Raw genomic sequence first — 20,406 nt, forward strand, 5'->3', positions numbered from 1 at the left:
TCAGCTCGTTCTTCTTGGAAATCTTCACACACACATACAATAAATGTTCACACACTGGGGTTACCTATTTTTGGCAAAGACAAATCATTCCAACAACAAAATTTGCTGCAAACCCCCAATTCCAGTTTCCTATTTTCGTCAGGCCACAAAGAAACTAAAAGATATGCAATGTCTCATCCTTATATGTACAGGGTGAAATGGCTCTGAGCACTATGGGACTTCTGAGGTCATCTGTCCCCTAGAACTACTTAAACCTAACTAACCTAAGGACATCACACACATCCATGCCCAAGGCAGGATTCGAACCTGCGACCGTAACGGTCGCGCGGTTCAGGCCTGTAGCGCCTAGAACCGCACAGCCACTCCGGAGGGCTGTCCAGGGTGAAGCAGCTAAAACAGATAACCCCAGATATACGTACTCAGAATGGATAAATATATCGAGGTGCGGTTTTCACCAAGTTATACTGAATAACGAAGTAAATTTCCTGACGTTCGCAAGGAATTTTTATCGTTTATGGTCGCCGAATTACGACACCGACTCCTTTTCTAATCTACCTACTTTTTTGTGTCACATGAAAGAAGCTTCTAAGAAAATTTGATCAACGTAACATTTATGGGATCAAATAGTATAAAGAAAACAGCCTTGTAAACCATCGCCTTGCCATCAGGAGAAGAGGACGCCTGCTACTACGCATGCCGGAACATAGAAGTGTCAAGTGGTTGCCTACCTGCAGGCACGTATGACTCGTCACTCGTTCTCTCTGTAATGGTACATTTTTAGTGCTCAGCAAACGTGAGGGTGGCATTGAGGATGTTGCCAAACTGAGGGGTCATAGAGAGACCCCTCTACCGTTTTATTCAAATATGTTTCTATGTTACATCCCCCGTTACCACGCCACAGGAGGGCGCAAAACAGAACGGTTAAAAAAACACCCTTTGCTGCTTCAAATAGTGTTAACATTTCGTCGAACGGCTCTGAACGGTCCCTTGTGGTTCTGCATTGTACACCAGAGAAAAACTCGCAGTCACGCTGCACTCCAAATGGTTGTTATCAGGTCCAGGATGCCTGTAGGGATGGTTTGAAGCGTCTGTGGAGAGTCAGCAGTATCGAAGTTTGTGAAGAACGTTGTCCTTTTGCTCATCGCACTGTGAACTGTCATTTCCGACCGCATTACATGTGGCAATCACACATCGAGGCAAGGAAATATTTCATTCACGCTCTTTATGATACACCATGAGGCCTTCTAGTGTCGGTTCTAAGTGGTGGCGTTTCTGAAATGTTTTCCTCGGCCACACATAAGAAAATCGCGCGATTTCAATGCTGGGCATCGCAGTTCTAACCTCCATCGCGGAGGCGGCAAGAGAAGGGTTGTTCATAGGTAAGAGGGAGCTGCGACCATATTCCCATTTTATGACACGTCCACGGTGGCGTTGGGCAGAATTATGTTTAAATTTGATGCCAACCTGACATCAGTAATCCACCTTACTCCTCACACGGAATTCTGAGTTTTGTCTTTTTTGCTGTCTGAAGCATCGCGCCGAGTCCGAGGGTGACGTCGCAGGGAGGGGGGGGGGCACCCTTTTGAATCATTACAGAGGAATGTTATAGGCACCTTTGAGCCAAATTTCAAATAAGTCGCATTGGGAAATAATTATGGGGTTTCGAAAAAGTGGTCCTTTAATTCACTTTGTGCAGTGTAGCTACAGAAAAATTTTTACCAGGAGAATGGTCTGTGGCTCTACCTCTCCGTTTATTCATCTATCCTCATAATACCATTTTCAGGCATGCACACACACACACACACACACACACACACACACACACACACACACACACACACAGGAAGTAGCACAGGTAATACTAAAGTACTAACCTCTCTGGTAAGTAAAATCCATTGTCATCGAGAAATGGCACCTGATGCTGTGGATTCATCTGCAACAATGCATGTGGGCTTTAATTTTCATATTACTAATCAGAAACACAATTGCAGTAAACTTTTATGGCACACAAACAGGAGGCTTTCGTATGTCACAGCTCTGTAGTATGTATGTATGTATGTATGTATGTATGTATGTATGTAGAGATAGTCGAGAACTTGTGCCAGACTAGGAATAAAAAAAAATAAAAAAGAGGGGGTAATAGTAACCCTGGGAAAACTATACAGTGGATAACTGTAGTTCACCTCACCATAAGGGATGTAGATGAAATGTACACCGACATGAAATAAATGACTGGACCATTGGGGTGGAATAAATGCAGATGCAATGAAGTTAAATATCAATAAAAGCAAATAGTGTATGCTTAACCCACAATGTGATTGCATCTTCATGGAATCCATTGTTTTAACTTCAGCGCATTTCATTCCCTTTACACCTCTGTAATATATTAAATTCGTGGAAGATCAGCTATGTTCCAAGCAAATTTGAAATTTTTCTCATTAGTTTCACTTTATTTTGCAATTTATTTAAAATATCTTTTAATCTGTAATGCAGAGAAGAAGTTCTAAAGATTAAAGCAATAGTATGTCTGATGATTTTAGGCTGTCCACAAATATTTAAGGACAAAAACTACCTTGGAAACCGTATCAGTGATCTCATCTACCCACTGCATTTCTTCCTGCCTGTATGTGAAAGCTAATCTCAAGAACTAATATATTTATTTTGATATTGTTTTCACTAACAGACTGGCCGGCCTGCGTGGCCGAGCGGTTCTAGAGGCGCTACAGTCTGGAACCGCGCGACCGCTACGGTCACAGGTTCGAATTCTGCCTCAGGCATGGATGTGTGTGATGTCCTTAGGTTAGTTAGGTTTAAGTAGTTCTAAGTTCTAGGGGACTGATGATCTCGGAAGTTAAGTCCCATAGTGCTCAGAGCCTTTTGAACCACTAACAGACTGATCCATGAGGAAGGTTTGTGTGTATAATTTATTACCGCTACATCAGATACACTAACTCGGCATAGTGTCACTTCTGCAAAATCTCTTTCAAACTAGATACATTAACAGATTAGAGGTAGAGTTCCTTGAGCTCAAATTAAATGAAAAGATGTAATAGATTTACTAGAAAAGCAAACTTTTAACAAAATTCTAATATATTCTTATCAAGAAATTTAAAGTAAAACCCCCTGAAACGTTATCAATGTAAAATGCTGAAAAAATTCAAAATCCGCTTCTGCAAAATCAAAAGAAGTTTGATTAGTCTCAGCTATACATAAAGAGAAGCAAACAAGAGCTAAAGAGAAGCAAACAAGAGCTAAAGAGAAGCAAACAAGAGCTAAAGAGAAGCAAACAAGAGCTAAAGAGAAGCAAACAAGAGCTAAAGAGAAGCAAACAAGAGCTAAAGAGAAGCTAACAAGAGCTAAAGAGAAGCTAACAAGAGCTAAAGAGAAGCTAACAAGAGCTAAAGAGAAGCTAACAAGAGCTAAAGAGAAGCTAACAAGAGCTAAAGAGAAGCTAACAAGAGCTAAAGAGAAGCTAACAAGAGCTAAAGAGAAGCTAACAAGAGCTAAAGAGAAGCTAACAAGAGCTAAAGAGAAGCTAACAAGAGCTAAAGAGAAGCTAACAAGAGCTAAAGAGAAGCTAACAAGAGCTAAAGAGAAGCTAACAAGAGCTAAAGAGAAGCTAACAAGAGCTAAAGAGAAGCTAACAAGAGCTAAAGAGAAGCTAGCAAGAGCTAAAGAGAAAGGAATAACAATAAATAAACACTGAAGTTGATCATTTTATAAAATCAAATATATTAAAACTATCAACTAAAACATTTGGGGGTAATAAAATCAAAGCCAATCTAACTTCATATGAAACAGTTTGAGCATCAGAATGTAAAGAATCTACTGAAGTATAATTTGAATTTGATAAACAACCAACAATTATTACAGCATAAACGCTGAATCCAGCCCAACTTCAAAAATGAAAGACCATAAGGAAAAGAACATACGTAAGTTCAAGAAAAGTAACTCAAACAGCTAAAGAAATTTTCGAATTAGAAACACAAGAAAAATAATAGAGCAAATAATTTGATATAATATGAAGAGGCTTCTTAATAACTAATTTAATTGCATAACTAAAAAGTTGAGGAACACCAACAAAAACGTAAACACCACTCCCGAATTATGTCTTAGAGACATGCTTCAACTGACTGACTGCTGCCTACAAAGCAGCAGCAGGAGCTATCTATGATCTTAGGACATTTTATCACCATATTGTCTGTTCCTCCAACTATTACTGGCAGTAGATGAGTCATATGGCGCCATAGCTTCTTTATTCAAGCAGTTCCTTATTTGGCCTCACAAAGGCTGAGTGGACCCTGCTCCAGAGCTCCCTACCCCAGAAAAAAAACTGAGGAGGCACCTAGAGTTTAATCTGAGTCCTCAGCAGCGAAGGCAGTGATGCAAACCATTTGTCTGAATACCAACAAATCCTATCTTACAATGATCCTTTTGAAACGGAATATAACCTAACACCTTTTATTCTAAAAGAGTTAAAAAAAGCCCCACTAATTAGAACACAAATGAAAGGAAGGAAACTTAAATATAAATAAATGACAGTATCTATACTGTTTGCAAAAAAAGCCTATGTAAGTGAATCATGTATTTGACAATTTGTCAACATAATCTGTACTAGTAAGAGATATCTTCAACTCATGATAGAAACTGACAAGACTCATACCAGTCTGAACTGAGAGTGTGTAGGAGGATGGTGTGATAAGTCGGTAATTTTCCATGGAAGAATGGAATATTTTTGTTACACCTTTATGATAGGTAAGCTTGAATATACCCAGGATCGTATTAAGAATTTCAACAACATACAGCACACAGTTCATTGTTGGCTGCCGTCTGAATTGGTCAGTGTGTTGACTGTGATTGAAAATGGAGAAAGCCTGCTCCAAGTTCACTCCGACCACATACATAGTTTTGCGTACAGGATGATGGCCTGCATCTGTTCTTTCTCCTGTGTTCAACCATCTGGCTCATGACCTGCCAGACCTTGTCCCTCAAATTAGTATATATCGATGACGTCTTTGTAGAGGCTAAACATTCCAAACTCTACATCTACATAACTCGTGTCACCTTACAGTATGTTACGTAGCACACTTCTCGTACCACTACCATTTCGCCGTTTCCCAGTCACTTTTGCGAATGGCGTCTGCTAAGATAGAAGAAATTCTGACAGAGAGCCTACATGTGTTGAACAAGTATTACAAGCGGTGGAAGCTGAAACCAAACCCACTGAGGCAGAACAAGCAGCATTCTATACGAACAGTAAATATGCAGATTTCAGTCAAAGATCTGCAGAATTTATACGTATCTACCTACACCTGTTCAGTAGCTTTAGGTGCTAAGCAATGTCACTCCACCTCTCATATGAAAACGGCAAGGTCGGTCTCTGTTACGTAGCACAATCAGCGAAGGCCAAAAAATGTCGACTGGGGGAAAAATTTATTTAGTTGCAATTTTTTGTACAGTGTTGGACCATGGAGGGAGGGAGGGAGGGAGGAGTGTCGTGAACAACTACCAAAATCCTGACCGTGAGGATGTGAGCGGGGGTGTTGGGGTGGCGTTTAAAGGTCACTTTTTAAGGTTTTTCTTTAATGTCTCAAGCCCGCGGCATCTAGGGAAAATGTTTCTCGCTGAAAATTAAACAATACTAAATTTCTTACAAAAAGTTCCAATTCATTTTTTTTCTATATGACTAATTTTTTCCATGCTACAGGGGACGTAGAAAATTGCAAATTATATTGTTTTTAGAGGTATGAAATAGATGTTCATTATTAAATGGGTTAGCCGGCCGAGTTTCTGGGCGCTACAGTCTGGAACCGCTCGACCGCTACTGTCGCAGGTTCGAATCCTGCCTCGGGCATGGAAGTGTGTGATGTCCTTAGGTTAGTTAGGTTTAAGTAGTTCTAAGTTCTAGGGGACTGATGACCTCAGAAGTCCCATAGTGCTCAGAGCCATTTGAACCATTAAATTGGTTAACAGCAAGTCCTAAATGTGTGCACCACATCTAAGCGCAAAATAACCCCATTAAAGAATTAATTGCGTTCTCGGGGTGTAACAGGTTGGAAAAGCGGTGGCAGTGAGAATTTGAAAGATTATGTAGACGCCTGGATTCAGTCCGCTAGAATATTCGTATGACGACGGAGGTGTGTTGGTCAGGAGGATGTTTGATGGTACGTTGGGACACACCATATATGGAAAGCCTTCTCACGCTGACTTACCTACTGGCTGGTAGTTGTCATCCGGCTCTGTGTGAGGAGCATGCTTTATACCCTGGTTCACATGGTCCACATATTCTCAGACCCTGAGAGTTTGTCAGCTGTGTTAGCCCTTCCTGAGGTCAGCTTTCGGCCGAATGGTTATAGTGAAAGGTAGATCAGATGTGGGTTGCACTACCGACCAAATGTGCATTGTGTAATATTAATACCGATGTGGCATGAAAATATACGGCCTTTTTGTTTTACAGTGGAAGCATTTCCAACATGACTGGTCGTATTTTGCGGAAAAATGATGTGAAACGCTTTTTTCGACCACCATCTAAGATAAGAGTTCTTTTGGATCCCTTAAAGGATGATCTTTGTTTGTGTAAGGCGTTTGTCTGTCTTATTCCTTGCTGTAGTGGCGTGTCATATACTCGTAGTTGTCAGACTGTCAAGGACTGTAGAGGACCGGTGTGTTGAGCATACGCGGCATACGCTTACAACAACCGAGCAAATCTGCTATTGCAGAACATTCTTGGGCACCGCTCATCCCATGGAATATAACAAAACGAAGGCGTTTTGGCATGCACTTCCAGCAGTTGAGTGGTTTTATTAAGGAAGCAGTTGAAATTAAATTAGCGAATAACCTTATCAATAGAAATGGTGGGGGGGGGGGGGGGGGGGTGCTTAAAGTCTCTCCATGGTCAAAAACCAAAGCGACGGTGTAATGCTGCCTCAACTGTAGCATACTAATTTTCACAATCGATAACTTCAGACGTCAGTCATCTTTTTATGAAGATCTGTTCTTTCGGACATGCATACGCATTGCCCGAACTCTTACGGGACTCTGTAAGATTGTCTGCCACGAGTAATGTAGTGTGTGGACATTAAGTTGGGAATGTGGGTCTCACAGGGATCGTGCAAGGGATAAATCCCTGCAGTCGCACTATCCTCTGTGCCCTCGGTGGCTCAGATGGATAGAGCGTCAGCCATGTAAGCAGGAGGTCACGGGTTCGAGTCCCGCTCGAGGCACACATTTTCAACTGTCCCCGTTGATGTACATCAACGCCTGTCAACAGCTTAGGGTCTTGATTTAATTATCATTTCGGTCATCTTTCGTTGTGTGGCAGCACTAGTGTTCACAGCGTGCGCGTGCTCTGCAAATCTGGGTTTTAAATTCCTTTACACAGCGTTTACTTGCTGCAGTTTTGCCTTTTACATGACAGGGTGTGCCATTCCGAATTTTCGGCGGTTGTCGACGTCATCCGTCTGCATTCCCATTAGTTATTTGAACACTGCATTGGCTTCTACGCCTGGAGAAACTCAGGTCTCTCACTTCGTGGAAAAAACACCCAACTGACCCCAGGAAGTATCAGTTTTTCACAAGGCGAGCTGCAGGAGCGTCGGTACAACTTTCTGAAACAATCTGTAGTTGCTATTTGTGTCGTATTCCGGTAGAGAGAATGGAAAATTGCCTGCTCACTCATCATGCAGACCTATGGAGGAGGGAAGTTTATGACCACAGTTCGGCGACTAACCTTTCCACGCTGTTACACAGCCGGAACATAATTTATCTCTTAATAAGGCTCCACTGCACTTAGTTGTGGTACATATATTTTTGTTCTTTAAGAACTTAATTTAACAAAGAACATAAGTTTTATGCCATTAAACACTACTTTTAATAATCTCTCGTTTTTCCATCCAATGCAATACATAAACAATTAGTCCAAAAGAAAAACATGAGCAAGACCTATTTTTGTACAAAATTTAATGCTGATTAATTTTGTACTGGAGAACATTTTCGCTGGAAGCCGAAGTTTTTCGGGATAGTCAAAGTAAACATTAGAAAGTGACCTTTAAATTCACCACCACCCCCACGATAACGCCCAATCGAACAGGATTTTTAGTATGTTATTCATTACAACCCCCACCTCCTCCCCCCCCCCCCCACTACCACTCTACAAAAATTTGCGACACGAATTTTTTCTTTATTTTCTTTCTCGATGGGACTAACAGACAAGAATGCAGAAAAAGCAATATTTTCTGATACACGAAACTATAATACTAACTTCATTAAACAATGTGTACACATGGTTACATTTGAGAAACGCTTTTACCAGTCTTTTGTTAATGTGCTTAGTGGTTGAATTCTGTTTACACACCTCACTAAATGATATTTGGAGCATGGTTTGTTCCATAGTTCACAGATACACTCCTCCTTAGGCTCGTGATGCGATCCCTTCTGGCATGTTTCCCGTGGAAAGCAAGGGTGGCAAAACCTGCCAACAATTGGCGATCTTTGAAGTTCCGTCCTTCGCAGCATCTTTATTCATCGCTTCCATTTCTATTATTCCTTCTGTCACTCCTCGATGACGGTTGTGTGTGTTTGCGTCTGTGGAAGATCGAAGTATTGTCTAGTATCTTCTACGAAGAAAGATTCCTTCGCTTTTATATGGGTGTAGCTATTTCTTGGGGATTTTAAGAATGACAGAGCTCTTTTTAGGAATCTGACTTAACATCCTTTACTTTGATGTTTTTCACCATCAGATACAATCCAGGAAGATTCTAAAATACCATTAAAATCTTGTTATTCAGCCTGGAGAAAGGCCATGAGCCTGTTATCCAACGCTTTCAGTCCCGAGTGTGTAGAAGTCAGAGTTGCCATCAAATTTCCTTATTTTAATGATAGTCTACATTCTTTTATAATTCTTCCTGAACCTGGACTGTATATTCGTGTTTGTCCATTGACATTAAACGTTACTGATACTAACAATAATGCGGCACCACATTACTATAGCACAATAAATAGCTTGGTGATGCTGGAGAGGGGCGAGGGGAGAGGTGTACGGGAATCAATCTCGCTTCTTTTCTCACACAGCAGGCAGCGTACTGAACTCAACATTGCAGTCACCGTCCCTACTACATTACTACGGCGTGTCGCATTGTTTAGTAGCCAAGGCTGGCAACTGGTGGAAACATCCCTTACCGTTTCGAAGTCCTCTATAATCGTTTTCTTCGCTTCCAGAAACGAGATAAGTTGCATCGTATGTGTTAGTATATACAGTCGCCTGACTTGCAGGAAGTCTCGCACTGGAAAATTGGCCAGGCAGGTAGACGACGGAAACCACCAAAAAAGTTTCACTGAACGGTTTATAGCTATGAAAGTCGGATGACTTGTGTATAGACCGCGAAGCATTTGAGAATATAGAAGTGACGAAATACAGATCCCTTAGAGGAAGTCATTCATTCCTACGCTCCATTGTGGAAGTAGCTATAAAAAATCTTATTATGAGGTAAAAACACAAAATACGTGCTTTGAAGCACATTATACGCTGAAGCGCCAAAGAAACTGGTATCGGCATGCATATTCAAATACAGAGAGATGTAAAGACGCAGAATTCGGCGCTGCGGTCGGCAACGCCTATATAAGACAAGTGCCTGGCGCAGTTGTTAGATCGGTTACTGCTGCTACAATGGCAGGCTATCAAGAGCTAAGTGCGTTTGAACGTGGTATTACAGTCGGCGCACAAGCGATGTGAGACAGCATCTCCAAGGTAGCGATGAAGTGAGGATTTTTCCTTACGACCATTTCACGAGCGTACCTTGAATATCAGGAATCCGTAAAACATCAAATCTCCGACATCGCTGCGGCCGGAAAAAAATCCTGAAAGAACGGGGCCAACGAAGATTGAAGACAATCGTTCAACGTGACAGAAGAGCAACCCTTCCGCAAATTTCTGCAGATTTCAGTGCTGAGCCATCAGCTGTCAGCGTGCGAACCATTCAACGAAACATCTATATGGGCTTTCGGAGCCGAAGGCCCACTCGTGTACCGTTGATGACTGCGTGGCACAAAGCTTTTCGCCTCGCCTGGGCCCGTCAACACCGACATTGGACTGTTGATGACTGGAAACATGTTGCTTGGTCGGACGAGTCTCGTTTCTAATTGTATCGAGCGCAGGGACGTGTACGGGTATGGAGACAGTCTGCATGTCAGCAGGGGGCTGTTCGAGCTGGTGGACACTCTAATGGTGTGGGCGTGTGTAGTTGGAGTGATATGGGACCCCTGATACGTCTAGGCACGACTGACAGATGACAAGTACGTAAGCATCCTACCTGATTACCTGTATCCATTGCGCATTTCGACGGACTTGGGCAATTCCTGCAGGACAAAGCGACACTTCACACGTCCAGAATTGCTAGAGTGGCTCCAGGAACACTTTCCTCAGTTTAAGCACTTCCGCTGGCCACCAAACTCCCCAAACATGAACATTAATGAGCAACGTGCTGTTTAGAAGAGATCTCCATCCCCTCGTACTCTTACGGATTTATGGACAGCCCTGCAGGACTCATGGTGTCCGTTCCCTCCAGCACTACTTCAGACAATCGAGTCCATGCCACATTGTGTTGTGGAACTTGGGTGTGCTCGCGGGGGCCCTACGCGATGTTAGGCAGGTGTACTAGTTTCTTTGGCTCTTCAGTGCAGTTGTCGCAGAGATGTCATCAAAAATGTACGGACTGTTACTTCAACATTTACTTATGAACTCAAATATTAACTACTTTACTATCTTGCTTGTAGCCGGTGTTGTCTCCTTTGTACCCTACAGTGTTGCAAGCTGCTTCAGCCTCTTAAAATAACCATAGATTTCTGAGTCGGAATGTTCACTATGCAACCCAGCTTACACTTTTTTCGTCAACCCTACCAAGCTAATCACTGGCTGAATTACGTACAGCTGAAGAATTGAATGGAATACCAATTTGAGATTTTTTAAAATTATTTCTTTTTGTTCTTGCAGAGACTGCAAAGACAATCACTTATCTGTCTGAGTGGGCAAAAATCTAAAACTAAACGTCATGAAGAGCATTAAAAATTCTGGACAACAAAACAGTGCAATAAATACGAAATAGTGACAAAGCCTTGCGGAAACTTAAAAGTAATGATTATTGGTAGTGTGTAATAATTACTAGTTCTGTGGAATTAGTTTAGTTATGGCAGTACGAATCTGCGGAAATTGTACATGCACTACGAAAAGTCAGCAGTTGGTTTTATGTCGTAGAACAGAAAAGTTTCTCGGCCTCGTGATGACTGGGTGTTGTGTGCTGTCCTTAGGTTAGTTAGGTTTAAGTAGTTCTAAGTTCTAGGGGACTGATGACCATAGATGTTAAGTCCCATAGTGCTCAGAGCCATTTGAACCAACAGAAAAGTAACAATAGCTGGCGATTCGCCTACTTTTGTGGTGTGCTGGAACTTCCTGCCAGCATCAACATACGTGATAATGTACTGATGGCTACCAAATATATCAGTGGGGGTATAGAAGCTGTATTACTTCGTTGTTACATCATTACTTTGACAATGGTAGTGACTATAAAATTTTGTCGATCATGAGAGAGTGTACAACTGTGTTTCATTAACCAGGAAGTCACAATTCTCGTCGAAATTTCCACCACCAACCAGCAATGGACATGAATTACTAGGGGGACTCCGTAACTGGATTTACAGAGTTTTTTTAACTTGTCGTATTATGCTTCAGCTTATAGTTTAGTTTGCTTGTATATATTATAACCAAAGAGAGGGCAGGGAAAACTGAAAGATGCAAACAGAATACGAATATAGAATCTGTAATGATAGACTGAAAATATTGAGAGAGATTACACCATGGTGAAAGTTAATACCCCTCAAATCACAGTTTACCTCAACAGAGAAAAAAAAGTATGCCACAGTTTCAATGATTGTTGTTGATCTTGTTGTGGTTTTCAGTCCGGAGAATGGTTTGATGCAGCTCTCCACGCTATAGTTGACTCGGCTGAAGTTTATCCCCGACAGTTGCAGTGGGATGGGAGCGACTCCTTCGCGTGTCCAACTCAACCAACAACGTAACGCGATTTTTCTACGTTTACGTGCGACACATCTTTCGGAAGACGAAAACTGGATTTCGGAAACAGCTTACATTTTAAGGCCTGAAGCGGTTTTACGAGCCCAGTCACGTATGGCGTCAGGAAAGCAGCTGTTCCAGTTTATGATTTAGTCAGCACAATCGTTATTTCTCTTCATTTAAATATTAGAAGTAGACAGCTTCATGCCCAGTCTAATATTTACACTTCTTCACTGCGCAAAAAGTCACTCCGTCCTTATTAGCTGACATATTTTCAAAATCAAGGCGTAACTTGACATCCTATGCACAATTCAAAAACGGTTATGGGTTTACTTGACAGCGAAAGCCGACTGCGGAAGTGGAAGGTCGGCAGCTTGAAAAGTATTTCCAGAATCTATTTGGGAGTACTACACGACCAACCAGAAAAGGTAATGGGAAATTGTTTACGAAACCCAGTTTTGGAGACTCCATGTAAACACAGTGTTTGTAAAGGTCTCCGTGGCAACGCCTCAATGTTGTCACAGCTCTGGAGATGACTATTGTTTCCATATAAGCCGTTAGTGCAGTAGCGCTGCGAGCTGTCAGGGATTTTCTTACGTAATCTCGACTGTAGTCTGTTCCTCACAAGCGTCTTCTAACCAAACTGCGCGCATACGGCGTATCGCCTCAGTTGTGCAACTGGATTCGTGATTTCCCGTCAGAAAGGTCACAGTTCCTAGTAATAGACGGAAAGTTATGGAGTAAAACAGAAGTCATATCCAGCATTCCCCAAGGAAGTGTTATAGGCTCTCTATTATTCCTGATCTATATTAACGACATAGGAGACAATCTGAGTAGCCGTCTTAGATTGTTTGCAGAAGATGCTGTCATTTACCGTCTTGTAAAGTCATCAGATGATCAAAACGACTTGCAAAATGATTTAGATAAGCTATCTGTATGGTGCGAATAGTGGCAATTGACCCTGAAGTTATTCACATGAGTACTAAAACAAATCAGCTAAATTTCGATTACGCGATAAGTCACACAAATCTGAAGGCTGTAAATTCAGCCAAAGACTTATGGATTACAATTACAAATAACCTAAATTGAAACGATCACATAGATAAAATTGTGGGTCGAGCAAACCAAAGACTGCGATTCATTGGCAGAACACTTAGAAGGTGCAACACGTCTACTAAAGAGACTGCTTACACCACGCTTGTCCGCCCTATTCTGGAGTATTGCTGTGCGGTGTGGGATCCGCATCAGGTGGGACTGACGGATGACATCGAAAAAGTACAAAGAAGGGTAGCTCGTTTTGTATTATCGCGAAATAGGGGAGATAGCGTCACAGACATGATACGTGAATTGGAGTGGCAATTATTAAAACAAAGGATCTCCTCAAATTGCGAAAACATTGTATTGGCACTCACCTACATAGGGAGAAATGATCATCACGATAAAATAAGAGAAATCAGGGCTCGCACAGAAAAATTGAAGTGCTCGTTTTTCCCGCGTGCCGTTCGAGAGTGAAACGGTAGAGAGACAGCTTGAATGTAGTTCATTGAACCCTCTGCCAGGCCCTTTATTGCGAATAGCAGAGTAATCATGTAGATGTAGATGTGCAACCTACACCCATTTGAACCTGCTTACTCATGCCTGCATCTCCTTTATTTCCTACACTTCCCTCCACTGAAAAATTTATTATTCCTTGATGTCATAGGAAGTGACCTATCAACCGATCCCTTCTTTTAGTCGAGGTATGCCATAATTTTTCCCCTCAATTCGATTCAGTACCTTCAGTTATTCTATCCGCCCATATAATATGCAGCATCCGTCTGCAGCACTACGTTTCAAAAGCTGTTACCCTTTTCGGATGTGAGCTACCTTCACTTCGCGCAATGACAAATACCTGCAGCAAAGACTTCCTAACTCTTGTATCAGATGCTAATAAATTCCTGTTTACCAGAAATGCGTTTCTTGCTATTGCCATTCTCCATTTTACATCCTCTTTACTCCGGGCATAAACTGCCCACATGGCAAAATACATCTACTACTATTAGTGTCTCACTAAGTAATCTACCACCTCTTTTCAAGACACGATTCATTCCCTTCAATTGCTGCTCCAAACTCTCTATTAACCCTGATAGACTGACAATGTCAGAAAACCTCAAAGTTTTTTATTCTTCTCTGTTAACTTTAGTTCCCTTTCCGGATTTTCCCATCATTTCCTTTACTGCTTGCTCAGTGTACAGACTGAATAACTCTGGAGATACCCTGTCTCACTCCCTCCTCAACCAATGCTTAACTTTCATGTACGTGCTATCTGGTTTCGGTACAGGTTGTACTTTATCTCTGCTACTTTCCAATTTTCAAAGACTGTAGTCCCGTCAACACTGTCAAAAGCTCTCTCATAAATTTACAAATACTATAAATGTAAGCCTGCCTTGCTTCAACCTATCTTCTGCTAAGTCTCAGGGTTTATATTGCCTCGCTTGTTCTCACATTTTTCTGGAAACCCAACTGATCATCCCCGAGGTCGACTTCTACCGGTTTTCCATTTTTCTGTAAATAATTCGTGTCAGTATTTTTCAACCACTACTTGTTAAACTGATAGTTCCGTAGTACACATCCTATCAGAACCTTTTTTTTTGGTATTGATGTAACAATATTATTGAAGTCTGAGGGTATTTCGTCTGTCTCATGTCTTTCACACCAGGTGCAACAATTTTGTCATGGCTGGCTCTCCCAATGATCTTAATAATTCTGAGGGAATGTCGTCTACTCCGGGCGCTTTGTTTAGACTCACGTCTTTCAGTGCTTTTTCCAATTATTCTCGCACTCTCATATTCTCCATCTGATCTTCACTTACTTCCTTTCCCCTTTTTATAACATTGCCTCTAAGTTCATTTCAGTTGTATAGCTGTGTTATACAGTATGTTCTTTTCATCTTGCAGCTTTCCCTCCGTTACCCACTGTTCTTACTAACTTGCCATCAGTGCAGCTGAGTCCTTTCTCCAAAGGTAGCTTCAACTCCTCCTGTGTGCCACATTTTTGCCCTAGCAATGCCCACTTCTACAGCATTCCCGCTTACCCATTTTTAATTTTCTGTCGTTTTTGGACGTCTACAATCCCTCCCGTCTGCTTTATTTTCTGCGTTTTTATGTTTTCTCCTTTTATCTGTTCAGTTCAATATCTCCTGTTTCATCGAAGGATTTGTACTAGGCCGTGTAGTTGCACCTTTGTGATCCTCTGCTGCCCTCACTATTTTGTCTCTTAAAGCTACGTGTACGTCATCTATGATGTTCATTTCCCCCGTTTCAGTCTAACTTTCCTTCAGATTTTCATCTTCTGGCTCCTTCACTTTATCCATACATTGGGAGCCTTTAAATAGCTGTGCGTATTGCTAAACTGAAAAGCGCCATGTGATTATAAAGGAAAGCAAGTGAAGTATAGTGAGACGTTTCTATATGTGATGCAACTATTACATCACAGAATTAGAGCGTCATACAGTTTACTGAACAAAAATCGTTTATATTGCCTTTTGGTATAATACAAATATACCGCCGTAAGAAACTAATAAGTGATAAGGTAAATTGTTAGTACAGATTATGGTGCATTTAGTTAAACAGCTTTGCAATATGTGCAAACATATTTGCTAGAATCTAATATGTAGCTAGGATGAGGGAGAAGGTCTTAATGGAAACTTAATTCGCTAGGGAGATGGTAATACACACTTCAACACAAAAAAGTCGCACCACGAGGGAATTATCCAAAAGGGACGGAAATCGATAGGTGTGATGTACATGTACAGACAAATGATTACAGTTTCAGAAAAACGGGACGATTTATTCAAGAGAACTTCAAAAACTGACCAAGTCAATAACGCATTGGTCCATCTCTGGCCCCTACGCAAGAAGCTATTCGGCTTGGTATTGACAGAGTTGTTGGATGTCTTCCTGGGGGATATGGCGTTAGATCGAGATGATTGACGGGTCCTACCCATAATGTTCCACACGTTCTCAACTGGGGAGAGATCCAGCGACCTTGCTGGACAAGGCAGGGTCAGGCAAGCACGAGGACCAGCAGGAGAAACACTGTTCGTGTGAGAGCGGGCATTATCTTGCTGAAATATGAAGGGCAACAGAAGGGGACGTAGAGTTTTGTCTACGTACTGATGTGCTGTAAGGTTGCCGCGGATGACCACCGAAGATGCAAAGAAATAGCACCCCTGACCCCCAATCCTGGTTGTCCGGACGTATGGCGGGCGGCGGCGGGCGGCAAGCAGGTTGATATCCAGCACTGTTCAGGGATTCTCCAGACATGTCTTCGGCCTGGATCTCGTTGACTGGAGTAGAATTTTCGGCCATGATCCCCGCTTCTAACTGTGTTCCAATGACTAGGAAGGACGTTGTTGAGATGCCCCGGACAGCAGTGGAATACCAACTTGGCTGTCGCCCACCATATGGTTTGACAACCAGGAGTGATGGTGTGGGGTGCTCTTTCTTTTCACAGCAGGTTCCCTTTAGGTATAGCGATACACTGACGATATTCCACGGTCCAATTTGTTCGTCTTCATAGCAAGCCGTCCTGGGTTACATTTCAGCAAGACAATACTCGCCAGCAGACAGGGAGTGTATGTAATGCTTGTCTTCGTGCTTGCCAAACCCTATCTTGGCCAGCAAGATCTCCATTGAGAAAGTTTGGAGCATTGTGAGCAAGGCCCTCCAACCAGCCTAGTATTTCGACGATCTGACGCGCCAATTGGACATAAATTTGCACAATATCTCTCAGGACGTCCAACAACTATCAATGCCAAACCGAATAACTGCTTGCGTAATGGCTAGAGGTGGACCAATGCGTTATTGACTCGCTCAGTTTGTCAAGTTCTTTCTCTTGAATAAATCTTCCAGTTTTTCTGAAACTGTAATCATTTGTCTGCATGTACATCGCATCTACCGATTTTCGTCCCATGTGGATAATTCTTTCGTGGTGAGTCTTTTTTTCTCAGCGTGTATAACAATTTGGCCTTTTCTATGTACGTCAGGTTAAGACCGGAACAGTTGAGGTCACTTTCATTCCTTGTGTTACATTTGTAAAAACTACTCTTGTTTCCCAGTTCAGAAGAATTACTAATGAAATGATTCACAGAGGAGAGAGAATATTGTCAACCTGTTGTTAATATACCTAGTTTTTGAAAAAAATGCTGAAAGGCTTGCCTGTGTACTTAGCTTTCTTAATGTTTTTTTGCGTCGCTCATAATATTACGCTAAACAGCATTAATGAGTGGAAATGTGACAGTAAAGTAACTCGGCCATCATGCCCTGAGAACGATGCGATGCCTACGGACAGCCTGTCATCCTCCTCCACCTTACGGCGTCACTTGAGAAAGTGCGAAGGAAGCAATGAGTCAGCACACTGCTACGTGAGCCACCGTCAGCTTTCCAGATCTTGGAGCCGCTACGTCTCCTTGAGCAGCTCCTGAAGTTGCGTCACAAGGTTCATGTGTCCCGTTCCAATCCTCCCTGCTGGGAAAATTTCCTGGAACTACCCAGAATTGAACCCAAGATTTTCACATGGGAGTCAGACGTGCAAATCACTCAGCTGCGCAGGCGGACAATTAGCGGAAATATGTGAAAGCAAATGAACTACCTCCAAAATCAACGATCAAACACAGAGCGCATGTTGCCGAATTTTATCGGATAAGGTAATCTGTAAAATGTAATTACCAATTCAATTTCTTATTCATGACGATGTTACGTTTTATATTTATTACCTTTGTCAGGAATTCGACTGTTACTGCCGAAGTTTTAACCCACTTGTAAATAACGATAGGACTTGTGTTCTTTTTCCTTAATTGAGTGACGATCAGGTGATCTTGCATATAAATAAAGTTGTAAACGTTCATTTATTCAAAATCGTGTTGTCTGACAGTCCATGACCGACTGCTTTGAAATTTTGATACAAAGTTGGATTCCAGCAAGTGTGTGTATGTATGTGTGTGTGTGTGTGGGGGGGGGGGTGATTTTAAAATCAACGTTTCCCTATTATTAAGTTTGTAAAAATTATATACTAAAGTTAAAAGCCAGGTACATAAGACACAAAACACATGCGTATTCCAGTGCAACTTTGTGTGAAAATTTCAAAGCTTTTGGTCAAAAACTTTCGGAGATTTGCGATTAGCGACATCGACATTTTCCATGTAAGTACATATATAGATGCTCGTGTCTTCAAAACCACTCATCTACCAAAGTTCCACATTGATTGCTTTGAAATTTTGGGAACGTTCCGTATGAACGCGTGCCAGTTTCATTTACCTATTTTTAAAATATATGTAATACATAAATTTATATAAATTTAATAATAGAAAAACGTTATAAACTATGTAATAGTGAAACGTTGTTAGCAAACAGGGAAGTTAAATTTATGGTTTATTGCTTTATGATTAGAATACTACTACAGAATATCAATTTTAGTAACAAACAATGCTCAAGCTCAGAGAGAGGGGAAAGAGGAGATGAGAGGGGGGCAGCGCCAGGAGGAGAGGGGGAGAGGGGAGGGGGAGGAAGGGAAGGAGGGGAGAGAGAGAGAGAGAGAGAGAGAGAGAGAGAGAGAGAGAGAGAAAGGTGGTGGTGGACAGAGAGAGGAGGGAGAAGGAGATCGACAAAGAAAGGGGAAGTGGTAGATGGACAGAGACAGGGGAGAGAAGGATATAGGAGGTATATCCAGTTGCCGCACATATTAGAAACTTGAGCTTTCTATCTTCTTTCTTTTCCATTTAAGCAGATTGAGCTACAGCAAAATGTCGCCAGATACAGCTAGTGAGAAAAAAATAAGTTCCTTAATAAAAATGAAGCTTAATTTAATCTATATTTATCTATCTATGACGGATTTACTTCATTTTCATCTGTATAAGATGGCAGCAGTGGTGGTGGTGGTGGTGGTGGTGGTGGTGGTAGGAAACTACTACCTACCTATTTTAATCTGCTTACTTCAGTCAAGCCTTGGTCTTCCTCTACAATTTTTACTCCAAACAGTTCCGCCCATTACCAATTTAAATATTTCTTGATGTCTCAGGTTGTGTCCTATCAGTCTACCATTTCTTCTAGTCGAGTAATACCATTTTGATCTTTCTTCTCCAATCACATTTAAAACCTCTTCGTTAGTTACTCTGTTTGCTGATCTAAACTTCAATATTATTTCAAAACAGCATATTTAAAAAGTTTCTTTTCTCCTTTTGTTTGTACCGATTATCGTTCACGTTTCGTTTTCAAATTTATCCTTACTTGTGCCATAATGTATCATTTATTTGACCAAGTATCAAAACTCTTCATTGCTTCTAGTCTCTTATTTCCTAACCTAATTTCTTTAGCATCAACCAATTTAATTCCGGTACATTCCTTCATTCTTCTCTTACATTTCTTGATGTTTCGTTCCCTTCAGTTGATATTTCAAGATATATTAAAAGTGTCGACAGCCAGTTTCTTTTCTTTTCCTTGAACTAAGTTCCGTTTCTTTTATGAAGAGAGAAACAGTCGTTGACTGCAAAACAGGCCTTATTGGTTTACATTCTCCCAATAACTCGTTTCCCCTTATTTAAGCCATCTTCAGATTGGCTGGCCCAATAGGTGTTAAACACGTAGGCTGCCGTTCATGGAAGCATCTTAGCAAGCACACACCATCGTCAATATTTTAAGAACATTCCATGACACCCTGATACATAATAGTGTTGAGTTCAGGGGAAGTTACGTTTAAAATACGTAAGAGACCTCCTCAGTAGGTAGCTACCCTAGTCGAGTTTCAAGAGATCGCGCAGTGCCCTTGTAGAGTAACCTATATAGCGCAGTCCAAAGGACACCAAAAACGGTATCAAGCATACAGAAATGCATCACAAAATGTAAACATTTAAGAAATTCCGTTGCACGTGTTACGGCCGCGCAAATAAGGCTATTATTTTATTATACGCTATTATTTGCGAGGTCGGAACTTATACAACGGCATTTCTTACATGTTTACTTTTTGTGATGCATTTCTGTACGCCTGATCCGGGATTTGGTGTCTTTTGGACTGCGCAAAGGGCATTGTACAAAGTCTATTAAAACTCCTCAAGGTCAACTACATGCTAAGGTCCTTTATGTATTTTAAACGTGACTTGTGTACTCAACACTGTTTTGCGTTAAGACACCACGCAATGTTCTTAAAATATTGACAACGGTGTTTACCTGCTAAGACATTTGCATGGACGGCAGCCTATGTTCTCAACACCAGTTGTGCCATTCAATCTGAAGAGGACTTAAAGGCGAAATACGTTATTGCCAAAATATAAAATAATAGCCTCTTTTTGCGGAAAGGACTATCTCTTC

At 41.5% G+C, this 20,406-nt stretch overlaps 1 protein-coding gene across 2 annotated transcripts in view; it reads right to left on the reverse strand.

Moving 5' to 3' along the window:
- LOC126234710 (glutathione S-transferase 1-1-like) overlaps positions 1–20,406 on the reverse strand; it is a 95,807-nt gene that overhangs the window by 50,754 nt on the left and 24,647 nt on the right. For both annotated transcript variants that reach the window (XM_049943457.1, XM_049943456.1), the window contains exon 3: positions 1,875–1,933. In XM_049943457.1, coding sequence (XP_049799414.1) covers positions 1,875–1,933 — 59 coding nt within the window. The remainder of the gene's footprint in view (positions 1–1,874; positions 1,934–20,406) is intronic.

The sequence above is a fragment of the Schistocerca nitens genome, chromosome 2 (genome assembly GCF_023898315.1).
Source record: "Schistocerca nitens isolate TAMUIC-IGC-003100 chromosome 2, iqSchNite1.1, whole genome shotgun sequence".
Classification (NCBI taxonomy): domain Eukaryota; kingdom Metazoa; phylum Arthropoda; class Insecta; order Orthoptera; family Acrididae; genus Schistocerca; species Schistocerca nitens.